General features: G+C 39.2%; 1 protein-coding gene across 2 annotated transcripts in view; it reads left to right on the top strand.

Annotated features, from left to right (window-relative positions):
• ARAP2 (ArfGAP with RhoGAP domain, ankyrin repeat and PH domain 2) overlaps positions 1-13222 on the top strand; it is a 198016-nt gene that overhangs the window by 86665 nt on the left and 98129 nt on the right. For both annotated transcript variants that reach the window (XM_074992587.1, XM_074992588.1), the window contains 5 exons: positions 1871-1986; positions 4085-4284; positions 6730-6815; positions 9856-10038; positions 12486-12660. In XM_074992587.1, the coding sequence (XP_074848688.1) occupies positions 1871-1986; positions 4085-4284; positions 6730-6815; positions 9856-10038; positions 12486-12660 (760 nt within the window). The remainder of the gene's footprint in view (positions 1-1870; positions 1987-4084; positions 4285-6729; positions 6816-9855; positions 10039-12485; positions 12661-13222) is intronic.

Below are 13222 nucleotides of genomic sequence, written 5' to 3'. Positions count from 1 at the left end.
CAATTGTGCTCTTGCACCATTAATAATATGCCTTTGAAAAACTGCCAACTGGCTTCACTTGTTTTTTCTCTTAGTCTTGCTTCTCTTGGGACATTACATACCAGATCCCTGAGTTTGCTAAAATCTGCCTTCCTGAAATCCATTGTTTTTACCTGGCTGTTCTTCCTTCTACCATTCCTTTATGATGAACTCATCATTTCTTGATCCCTTCCATTCAAGCTCCCATCCCCTTTAAAATTCTCAACCAGTTCCTCTTTATTTGTTCAAATCAAATCTAGAACAACCTCTCCCCAGTAGCCTGCTCCCACTTCCGAAATTAAAAAATGTCCATCATACATTTCAAGAACTTTCTGGATAATCAGTGCCTTGCTGTGTTATTTTTCCAGCAGGTGTCTAGATATTTGAAGACCCCTATCACTACGAAGTCTTGTGCTTTGGATGATTTTGTTAAGTTGTTTAAATAAAACATCATCTACCTCTTCTTCTTGGCTAGGTGGTCTGTAATAGTCTATCACCTTTTTGTTTTTTTACCCATTTTAATCATAGCCAAGACTGTCAACAAGTCTGTCATCTATGTCCATCACAACCTCAGTCTACGTGTATACATTTTTCATATCTAACACAATACTCCCTCCCTTCCCCCGCCTAGATTTCCTGAGCAAGCTGTAGCCTTCGAAAGCAATATGCTAATCATGTGTATTATCCCACCAAGTCTCTGTGATACAATCTTTCATTGTTTACTACTATTTCAAGTTCTTCTTGCTTATTTCCCATGCTTGTTGCATTTGCTTTCAGACAACTAAGATACGAATTTGATTTTGCCCCCTCCCCATTTCTGCCTTGTTTCTCCTTTGCATCTGCTATTGCAGCCCATGCTCTCCGAGTTTCTGACCCCTCTCCCAGGTCCCCATGTTTTTCACTTATCTGTGGGCTTTGGAGAAATATTTTTCTGTGTGTGTGTGTGTGTGTGTGTGTGAGAGAGGGGGAGAGAGAGAGAGAGAGAGAGAGAGAGAGAGAGGAGAAAAACCCATTTTTTCCTATTACAATCTAGTAAGTCACTTGAGTTGAAATAGAGTGTCAGTGCATAATACTGTTTTAGTTTCTGCTATAAAATGAAGGTTATAAACTTTTGTCATAGTGACTCTTTGTTACTATATGTGTGTATAGGCCAAGACCTTCCTTCTCTACTGTAAAATACAATTATTTACAATTGTGGTACAAACATATGTTTATGCTTTTTATGAGCATTCATTTTATTGGTCAATTTTGTGTTTCAAAGTAGAAGCAAGCCCATATTCACCATCTATATAACATGACGAAAGATATTACTGTTAAACATTTGTATAGTGGTTTTCATCCAAAGGCCATTTCTACAGCAAACATTAGTGTCCTCAGGGTATAAATTGAACTGGGCTGGAGTTTCCCAATCAACAGATCACTGGCTAAACCAGCTAAATGTTCAAAAACTACAATTTTATAAACTTTACAAAAGCATTCTGTTAGTACTCGAAGTACCCAGATTTATATTATAAGTAAATACATAGTGGCACAGTAGAAACTGAGTTTAGCAAAAAATGACATATGATTTAATTCAATAAATTGTGTTTTAATACAGAGACTTTTCTTAGAACACTTTACTTCCCGTTCAATGGCAGAGAACATTTACCCTTCCTTTTGTGGTCAAATAATATCCCTCTGGGAACTAAGGAAATTGCTTACCTGGAAAAGTAAAATTAGGAAAGCATATAATGTATTTTTAGTCCACTCTCAGTGCAGTCAAGAAGAGCTTGTTAACAACTGATATAATGGTTTTACACCTTCTTTTCTTACTCAAGAACTAAATCTGATTTTTCCCTTTTTTTCCACCTAGGATTTTAAAACTGGATTTGGTATCACTGTCATCCCTATGAACGTGGCAAATGTAAAACAAGTGGACAAGACAGCAAAACAATCTTTTGAAATAATCACTCCCTATAAAAGCTTTAGGTAAGAGCTATTACTCATATTTATGACTCAAAAGTCTGAGTTGGCAGTAAATTTTAGGAATGCTTTTCTCACGTTAAAATTAACCTTACTCACTTTTGCTAAACATTGCAGTATTTTAGATATGATTATTAACTGTTTTTATATACAGGTTAAACCTCTTAAATCCTATTTTCTCTTGTTCGGCAACTGCACCAGGGATGTTGCAAAACCAGAGAGTCCTGGGGCTGGGGCTGGGGCTGGGGCTGGGGCTGGGGCTGGGGCCCGGGCCCACATCTGCAGGGCCAGGGCTGGAGCCAGAGCAGTGGCCAGCAGCTAGGCCTGGGCCAGCACTGGAGCCCCTGCTGGCCCCTGGCTGCTGGAGCCCTGTGGAAGCCCAGAGTGCCCAGGGATCAAGAGGCTGAGGCTGACTGGGGCAGAAACCATGGACCTTCCTGGCCCAGCAAATTCTGTCATTTGGGACCTGTCAGGTTATGATGGTGCCAGACCAGGGACGTGCAACCTGTAGTTTTAAGATTTTATTTCTTTGGCTGTCTTGTTCTTCTGTTTATGTATCCCTTTTTTGAGCACAGTGTCTACTGGATGTCCCAGGTCTTACAAATTCAAATTTTTGTGATATTGAGTTTGTGTATGGTTACATTCTAGGAAACTGTAATGGAAAAGGAGAGGTCACTGTAAAGTCTCTTTCTTTAAAATAAATAAAAATGTCGGGTAAAAGAGATACTGGAAAACTGTACTTTGCCCGTCTAAGTACTATATATACTAGATCATTAGCCTATTCATTTATAAGCTGACCCCCACAAGAAAAAGAGTCAAAAAGTGGAAAATTGCTCTGACTTGTTCATAAGCGGCACCTTTGTTTCAGGGCTTGGCAAGCTTTGTATTCTAGCCCATCAAGGTAAGCCGCTGGCATATTAGGAAATGTTGTTTACCTGAAGTGTCAGCTGTCATGGAGCCCTGCAACTCCCAGTGTCTTCAGGTCACCGTTTCTGGCCAACTCGTGTCAGCCAGTGCGTCCCTCAGCCCACCCTGTTTCCTGCTGCTCCCTTTGGCCCGGGACAGCAACAGAGATTAAGGGGACCTGTGCTTTCCAATGTTCTAGGTGCCTGTGGCTTACCCTGAGAGTCTGGAGGGTCAGAGTATACTGACCAATTCATAAGCCAGCCTTCATTCTTTGATTCCCCTTTTTTTTTAACCAAAAAAAATCTGGCTTATGAACGAGTATTTATGGCAGTTTTCAATTTATTTTAAAAAGCGATCATATGTCAATCATTTCAAGAATGTTCCAATGAAGCCAATAGCAAGTTCGTTATGTCCCATGGTGAATGCTGGTGGAAGCAAAAACATGAGTATTAATAAAGATGTTCAGCCTTTTTATGGAATGTCATTGTAAACTACTGTACTTGAAATGGAACTGCAGTAATACAGGGAAATGATTGCTGTTTTTTCATTTCCTGCTTGGATTTCTGGATCTTAACCTTGGATCAGGAGGCTGAAAAGCAAGCATTTGTTTTTCAGTTTCGGTGGTATCCTGACTGATTCACATTTCTAGCAGTACAAAACTATGGGTATGTTGGGTGTGATCAATGCCTTCAGTCTTTGGCTAAGTGGGTCAGAGAGGGAGTGTTTTACTTACACTAAATCAACAATATTAGATGATCTGTGTAAAAGAGTACCCTATTTAGTGCTCTTACCTCTGGCATAGTCCATCTCTACTGCTTAGTAAATACTAATAGCTCCTTTAGGTATGCCATCCTGAATATTTTGTGATATTTTGGCTTAAACTCAAGTTTTAAATCTGATTTATGTTGAGTAAAATGATTGAAAACAACTCTGGAATAGAAGTTGATTATTCCAAAAACTTGTGTTGCATTTAATTAATTGTACATTTAAAGAAATGATATGTTGGCATTTTAAGGTTGTTTTCATTAAGCAACAAAATGAAAGACTGCATCTTGTCTTGATATTTAGATCTGTAGGGACTTCAGTTTTTTTGAATGGTAACTTCATTTGTAGATTAAATGCATAAGAGGAAGTATAGACCCTGTTTAATTGGGCTTTAAAATAAAGCTCAATAATGCAGAAAAGTCAATTGTTTCAGCTTTACAGCTGAGTCGGAAGGAGAGAAACAAGAGTGGATTGAAGCCTTGCAACAATCAATAGCAGAAACTCTCTCTGATTATGAAGTAGCCGAGAAGATCTGGTTCAATGAGTCAAACAAGAGCTGTGCTGATTGTAAAGCTCCTGATCCCGACTGGGCATCCATCAATCTATGTGTTGTCATTTGTAAGAAATGTGCAGGTAAAGTAGTTTTAAAAAGAAGCCATCATGTTTTATAGGATGTAATTTGCATACCTGTGCATGTCCTTGCATTGTTTTTATTTTACATACAATGCTATTTATAATATGTCCTTTCAAAAGTTTTGAGGAACAGAAATTAATGAAAATTTGTGAAACTGTTTCATAGATTAATGCAAATTACTTCCATGTATAAATGTGTCCAGTATTCTGAGTTGTTCAGTACCCTGGAAATGAGCAATTCATTGTGATAAGTGGAAGTTAGGGCTCCTTAGTGCCTTGGTGTAGGCACTGGGTATATTGCAGAATTTGGTTCTGAATAAGGATGTAGGAGTTGCCATACTAGGTCTGACCCTGATCAGTCCTATTTGCCATCCTGTTTCTGCTGTGGTCAGTGCTAGAGCCATAGGGGAATATATTTAACAGGACAAGTTTGGAGTGTTTCAGTCTCTTTCACTTGGCGCTTCTAGTAACCAGAGATATAGGGTCATCCTGAGCATAATGCCATATCTCTGACCACCACCATGCACCTATTCTCCATGAACTTGTGCAGTTCTCTCTGGAACCCAGTTCTCTCTGGAATTATACTTCTGGCCATCCCAACTTCCCAGGACAGTGAATTCCACAGATTAGTTGTGTGGTGTGTGAAAATGTGCATCCTCTTGCGTGTACTAAACCTGCTTCCCGTTAATTTCATCTGGTGACCCTATAGTTTTTGTGTGATGTAAAAGGGTAAATAACATTTCTCAAGTTTTTCCCACCCCATTCATGGCTTTACTTCTTGTGTTACCCTTAATCATCTCTTTTCTAAGATGAAGTGTCCTAAGAATTTTAGTCTCTTTTCATATGAAGGCAAGATGCAGTCACCAGAACTGGACACAGTATTTGGAGTGAGGACACACCATACATAGATCCATAAAGTGGCATTATATTTGTCTTATTTTCTATTTCTTTTCCAAGAGTTCTTAACATAGTAATAACATTTTTGACTGCGACTGCTCCTTGAGTAGAAGTTATTGGAGAGCTATGTGTAGTCACTTCACTGTCTTTCTTGTATTTGCGTAGAAACAGCTAATTGTTTCTGAAAATGCACATATATATTATATCAAATTGCGAATTGTTTGTGTACTTGGGATTATTTTTTTCCTTTGATCTTGTCAAAGGATTTCTGAAAATCCACATGTTGACTGCATCACCTTTACCCACCTGCTTGTTGACTCTTTCAAATAATTCTAAATTTCTTATCAGTTTGTTCTAAAGAGCTCTGATGTATGTATCTTCACATCTTCATTGCAAGGAATTAATTTAGGTTTTCTACAGTTTCCTTAACAAGAAGTCTGATGGCACCGTAAAGCTAATAATTTTATTATGGCATAAGCTTTGTGAGTTGCAACCCACTTCTTGGGGTACATGAAGGGAATGGGAAAGAAAAAGGAAGAGGTGAGTGTTAAATCAGAGCTAATTCAGTCAGGGTGGACATGGAATAAGCCAAGACTATCTAAAGTGAAAGATTACTTAGGAGGAATGAATAAAATTCCAAGTAGTTAAAAACAAACAAACCTTCAGATGTGCCCTGTATCAGAAAAATGTAAGTTATCTATGAACTGTGGAAAGAACTGTATAAATGTACAAAGTATTTACAAAACATGGAAAAGATACTTGGATACTTTGGAACGGGTCCCATATGGGGAGAGGCTAGAGAGACTGGGACTTTTCAGTCTGGAAAACAGGCGATTGAGGGGCGATATGATAGAGGTATATAAAATCATGAATGGTGTGGAGAAAGTGAATATAGAAAAATTATTTACCTTTTCCCATAATACAAGAACTAGGGGACACCAAATGAAATTGATGGGTAGTAGGTTCAAAACTAATAAAAGGAAATTTTTCTTCACACAGCGCACAGTCAATCTGTGGAACTTCTTGCCGGAGGAGGCTGTGAAGGCCAGGACTCTATTAGGGTTTAAAAAAGAGCTCGATAAATTTTTGCAGGTTAGGTCCATAAATGGCTATTAGCCAGGGGTAAAGTATGGTGCCCTAGCCTTCAGAACAAAGGCAGGAGATGGATGGCAGGAGATAAATCACTTGATCATTGTCTTCTGTTCCCCTTCTCTGGGGCACCTGGCATTGGCCACTGTCAGCAGACGGGATACTGGGCTGGATGGACCTTTGGTCTGACCCAGTATGGCCATTCTTATCTTCTTATCAAAGAATTTACAGTCTCTTCATACTTCAGCTTTTAGAATAGTGTGAAAAGCACAATATTGTAATGAGTTTAAATGTTTCAAACTTTTTGCATGGGACCAATCTCTTTGTTTAAAACAATCAGATAAATATTGAATACCGTTTATTAAAGTAAAGAGATATTGTTCTGTGTTCATTTTAGCTTTTTAACACAAAAGGCTCAGTTGAAATAACTAAAGTAAAAGTATTGTCATTTTTATTCAGGGCCACACAGATCTTTAGGACCCAGAGCTTCAAAGGTCCGAAGCCTAAAAATGGATGCCAGCGTATGGAGTAATGAGCTGATTGAGGTAGGTTATGTGATAGCTTCTTAAACAACTGTGGAAAATGTGTTAGCCCTTTGTGACTTTTTTGGTATAAAAGTTGCTTCCTTTTTTTGTGTTTCAAGCCTCAGTTTATTAAAATAAATGTATAAGCTCTATTTTTGCATAATGTATTTACTATTTAAAAGAAATACCAAGACAGCTGTTCAAAAATAATCTGAATCCTTAGTTCATGAGCTTAGTTTAACAATCATTTACTTTTAAGATATAATTGTTTTTGAGTTATTTTTATTTCCTTTGTGTTTTTTCCAGCTTTTCTCTGAAATCATGAGGCTTGAAATATCTTGCCTTCAACCCCACAATTCATTTTATAAGAAGAGTTGCATGACCCCAGGAACTGGGGCTTTTAGAACTACATTCAGTATTATTCTCAGATAAGCAATAAAATCATAAATTGGCAATTCTGTTTTAATTAGTATTTCCTAGGCTATGTCTACACTAGCTCAAAACTTCAAAATCGCCACGCAAATGGCCATTTTGAAGATTACTAATGAAGCGCTGAAATGCATATTCAGCACCTCAATAGCATGCGGGCGGCTGTGGCACTTCGAAATTGCTGTGGCTCATTGCTGTGTGGCTTGTCCAGACGGGGGTCCTTTTCAAAAGGACCCCACCAACTTCGAACTTCCCTTAGGGAGTGTGTGTGTGGATGGGGGGGTGGCAGAGAAAGATATTAGTGTCCAGATCACCTTTTACATGAATGTAGGAGAGCCACAGCCTGGTTTTGCATATCTAGATTATTTATATCAAAATTATCAAAATAATTTGTGCAACATTAAGGCTGTGTCTACACTAGCCCAAAACTTCGAAATGACCATGCAAATGATGGTCTTAGGGAACTCCTTAGGGAGTTTGAAGTTGGTAGGGTCCTTCCGAAAAGGACCCCTGTCTGAATGAGCCGCGCGGCAGCAAGCTGTGGCAATTTTGAAGTGCCGCGGCCACCCGCATGCTAATGAGGGGCTGAATATGTATTTCAGCACTTCATTAGTAATCTTTGAAATGGCCATTTGCATCCAGGCATATTTACCCCTTTGGTCTCGGAGAATATATCATAGAATCACAGAGCTGGAAGGGAACCTAAAACCTCTAGGGATAGAGATTCCACCGCCTCTCTTGGCAATGTATTCCAGTGCTTCACCACCCTCCTGGTGAAGTAATTTTTCCTAATATCCAACCTAATCCTCTCCCTCTGTCACTTCAGACCATTACTCCTTGTTCAGCTGTCTGTCACCACTGACAACAGTTTCTCTCCCTCCTTCTTAGAGCTCCCCTTCAGGAAGTTGAAGTCTGCTGTTAAATCACCCCTCAGTCTTGTCTTCTGCAAACTAAATAAGCCCAACTCCCTCAGCCTTTCCTCATGGGTCATGTGCTCCAGCCGCTTAATCATTTTTGTTGTCCTCCGCTTGAACCTGCTCTAGCACATCCACATCCTTTCTATGCTGGGGGACCCAAAACTGGATGCAGTAGCCCAGATGTGGCCTCACCAGTGCCGAATAGAGGGGAACAACAACTTCTCTAGTTCTGCTTGAAATGCTCCTCCTAATGCATCCCAGTATGCCATTGGCCTTCTTGGCTACAAGGACACACTGTTTACTCATATCCAGCCTTTCATCTACTATATCCCCTAGGTCCCTCTCCGCTGTACTGCTGCATAGCCAGTCGGTCCCCAGCCTATAACAATGCTTGGGATTCGTCCATCGCAGGTGCAGGACTCTACACTTCTCCTTGTTGAACTGCATCAGATTTCTTGTGGCTCAGTTTTCAATTTATCTAGGTCACTCTGGATCCTATCTCTATGCTCCAATGTATCTACCTCTCCCCCTAACTTGGTGTCATCTGTAAACTTGCTGAGGGTGCAATCCAGTCCCTTATTCAAGTCACTGATAAAGGGGGACTCCACTTGAAACCAACCGCCATCCAGATATTGAGCCATTGATGACTACCTGTTGGGCCCAACCGTCAAGCCAGCTTTCTATCCATCTTGCAGTCCATGTATCCAATCCATACTTCTTTAATTTATGGGCAAGAATGTTGTGGGCGACTGTATCAAAAGCTTTACTGAAGTCAAGGTATAACACATCCACTGACTTTCCCATGTCCACTGAGCACGTTACCTTATCATAGAAGCTAATCATATTGGTCAGGTAGGACTTGCCCTTGGTGAATCCATGTGGACTACTTTTGATCACTTTCTCCTCCTTCAAGTGCTCCAAAATGGATTCCTTGCAGACCCTTCCATTATTTTCCCAGGTATTGAGGTAAGGCTGTGACTTGTCTATAGTTCTCTGGATTGTCCTCTTTTCCTTGTTTTAAAGATGGGCAGTACATTTGCCTTTTTCCAATCATCCAGAATTAATCCTGATCTCCAAGAGTCTTCAGCGATAATGGCCAAAGGGTTGGCAATGATGTCTGCCAATTCCTTCAGTACCTTTGGGTGCATTAAATCCAGACCCATGGATTTGTGTACGTCTTGTTTTTCTAAGTAGCTCTTAGCTATTTGTCCAACAATAAAACCTTGTGAAAATGGAAAACGTTTTCTTAAGAGCAGCCATGTCTGTTCTCTACAGGGAGATCCCTCTTCCTCACCTCACATCTTCCTTCTGCTCTGAGAATTAGTTGGTTTCTTTGAAAGATAAATGTTGGTGTTTACTTTAGTTTGGGAAGAGTGCTGGACTGGTACACTGTGCTCCTGTACATATTTGCCTGCCCTCTGCTTTTAACCTTTTTCTGCAGATCTTGCCCAGTTTCTTTTAAAATACTCTAGCCGAATATTATTGTTAAGCCTCAGTTGTTCCTGGTGATTAATCATGGACATGGAACTATGGACTCTTTCATTATTCATCCGCCATTTAACAGGACAGCATAAGCAATCATGCTGTTGAGGCTTCCATTGTTTTCCCTAAGAATCAACTCCATTTCCACAAATCATCATTCATTTTAGCAGATTAAAACATTTTACTGTTTACCTTTATCTTTTATATTGAACTACATGTTATATTTTTGGCAGCTTTTTATTGTCATCGGAAATAAAGGGGCAAACAGTTTTTGGGCAGGAAAACTTCAACCAGAGGAAGAATTGCATGTGGACTCCCCACTAGAAAAAAGGGTAACATTTATTACACAAAAATACAAAGAAGGAAGATTTAGGAAAACTCCTTTGGGCTACACCACCAAAGAAGAATTAAATAAGGTAATATTGTGGTAAATTTACATCTTTTCCTCTTCATTCATGATTGTGGGGGTGCAGTTAAAGATCCCAAATAATCATGGTATCCAAGTTCTTGTATAACTTTTATTTTAGGTTGGTAGGCGACAACCCTCTCTTAACATGCTGCCTCTAAAAGTGTCCAGTGCTACATGTGAACTATTAGTCAGTAATGACAGATACTTTTTATCTTTCCACTGCACTGCATTATCAGCATTTAACTCTTTGCATACTAATATAGTAAGATACCTTCAGCATAAACTTACTAATCTACTAGAGTTCTTTGAGGGGGTCAATAAGTATGTGGACAAGGGGGATCCAGTGGATATAGCGTACTTGAATTTCCAGAAAGCCTTTGACAAGGTCCCTTACTGAAGGCTCTTAAGTGAACGAAGTTGTCATGGAATAGGAGGGAAGGTCCCCTCATGGACGGATAACTGTTTAAAAGACAGGAAGCAAAGGGTAGGAAAAAAATGGTAAGTTTTCATAATGGAGAGTGGTGACTAGTGGTGTCTCACTGGCACCATTTCTATTCAACCTATTTATAAATGATCTGGAGAAAGGGGTAAAGAGCGAGGTGGCAAAATTTACAGATGAGCAGTTTGGTATCAAGACAGTTAAAGCAGACTGTAAAGAGCTTCAGGAAGATTTGACAGCATTGATTAGACAACAAAATGGCAAATTAAATTTGAATGTTGATAAATGTAAAATGAAGCTCATTGAAAAAAATAACCCCAACTATACATAGAAAATGATGGGGTCTAATTTAGCTATAACTCCTCAAGAGAGAGAGACCTTGGAGTCATTGTGGATAGTTCTCTGAAAACGTACACTGAATGTGCAGCAGCAGTCTTAAAAAAACAAACTTAATGTTAGGAATCCTTAAAAAAGGGTTAGAGAATAAGGCAGAGAATGTCTTGTTGCCATTATATAAATCCATGGTATGCCCACATCTTGAGTAGTGTATGCACATGTAGTTGCCTCATCTCAGAAAAGATGTATTGGCATTGGAAAAGGTTCAGAAAAGGGCAGCAAAATGATTAGGGATCTGGAACGGTTGCCATATGAAAAAAGATTAAAAAGAGTAGGACTTTTGAGCTTAGAAAAGAGAAGACTAAGGGGGATATTATAAAGGTATATCAAATCATGACTGGTGTGGGGAAAAGTGAATAAGGAAAAGTTATTTACTTGTTCCCATAACATACAAACTAGGGGTCACCAAATTAAATTAATGGATAGGTTTAAGACAAAAGGAAGTTTTTCTTCATTCAGTACATGGTAGGCCTGTGGAACTTCTTGCCAGAGGACCAGGACTTTAACAGAGGTGAAGAAAAAAAAAACTAGTCAAATTCATGGAAGTTAGGTCCATCAACAGGTATTAGCCAGGAAGGGTAGGAACTGGAAGAGTCTGGAAGTAGATGACAGGAGAGTGATCACTTGATGATCACCTGTTCTGTTCACACTGTGTGGGGCATCTGACATTGGCCACTGTTGGAAGATGGGATACAGGGCTAGACGAACCTTTGGTCTGACCCAATATGGCCAATGTTATGTTCTTAAAGTCCCAAATTATAATCCCATAACATTTAGTCATTATTTAGGGAATAGAAATGGTTTGATCTATTGTGATCTACAATTGTTCTTGTGAAGGGTGTGGAAATAACTGATTGTACTGAGTAGATGCTGCCTCTGCACACAAGCATCTTGAGATATTGTTAATAAAAACTTCTCAGCATATTATTTTAAATTAAGCCTGTTCACCTTGCATTTCAGGAGCAAGTCATGTTGGTGCTGTTGCTGGGATTATTCTCTTGCACACAGCATATCAGACAGTGCACAATACAGTTATTCTGAAATCATCCCAATATGTTTCATACTTTTTGATCTTCTGAAATATTTTCAATATGTATAATGTCTGTCAATAATTTGTAAAACTACACCACAGAAGTACCCAAATCCAGCCCGTCAAGTTGGATGCCCCAGAATCAGTGTCCCAGAATCATTTATTACTTTACCAATGAAGGGCATCATTTTCAAAATACAATTGGTTTATTTCCCTAAGCTTTCTATCCACATAGAATCTTGGGGCCAAATGGTATTCTTTCTGTCAAGTTGACTGAAACAGCTTTCTGATAAACTTTAGATGACAGCGAGAAATTTCATTGAGATTATGGAATGAAGAGGATTAGTGGAGTACTTCTTACAGGCAGTATAGTGTCTCTACAGGGCAGCCAACCCAACGTAATAATTTTGCACAGTCTTCTTTCTGAAGAACATGGGAATTCAGACGCTACTGCAGGATTTAGAGGGATCTCAATTTACTCCTCCCTCCTACTACCTTCCATTGAATGAGGGTGTGGAGGTTAGTTAATACTTACCACAAATAATTTTTTTATTTTAAACTGACGTATCATTTCCCCCTACGTGATCAGGCCCTGTGTGCTTCAGTAGTTAAACAAGATGTGTTGGAAACAATGACCTTGCTGTTTAGTGGAGCTGATGTTATGTGTGCCACTGGAGATCCTGTTTACAGCACTCCTTACTTACTAGCCAAGAAAGCAGGACAAAGGCTACAAATGGAATTCCTCCACCACAATAAATTCTCAGGTATAGACTTAAACTGTGTCTTCAGGTTTTGTATGTTTTAAACTCTCTTCATGTAATGAACAAGTGGAGAAAAATGTAGAACATTGGTACTGGGTTTAAAAAGTATAAATATTTGACAAATATGCTTGACGTGGTGTAGGAACACAGGGTGATGGAACGAATTATATGTTATTAGAAATCAAATTTAATGGTGTGTGTGTGTTTGACACTGCTTCCTTTTCTAAAACATCATGCTTCAGGTCTCACTTAATCTAGAAAAAGTCACGTATAACTTGCATACTGGATGATGGAAATCAAGAGCCTTGATACTAATCAGAAAGACCCTGCAGAAACCATGGTGGTGATGATTGTAGAGCTTTTGCTTACCTATCCATTTAATTTGTTCAGAGTACCTTTCTGAGGGTGTGATGCTTCCTGCAATCCTTTAAATCATCAGTATCTGCAATACACAGTCTTACCCATTTGTCTCAATGCCATCTCTCAAAATACAGCTCATCTTTTTAATCAAAGCAGCATAAACGAACAGCATTTCTCCCACTAAATCATCACTGTTCCCTCATCT

Source organism: Carettochelys insculpta, chromosome 4 (genome assembly GCF_033958435.1).
Source record: "Carettochelys insculpta isolate YL-2023 chromosome 4, ASM3395843v1, whole genome shotgun sequence".
Lineage (NCBI taxonomy): Eukaryota > Metazoa > Chordata > Testudines > Carettochelyidae > Carettochelys > Carettochelys insculpta.
Note: the sequence above shows the minus strand (reverse complement) of the source record. Positions and strands in the feature narration are given on the sequence as shown.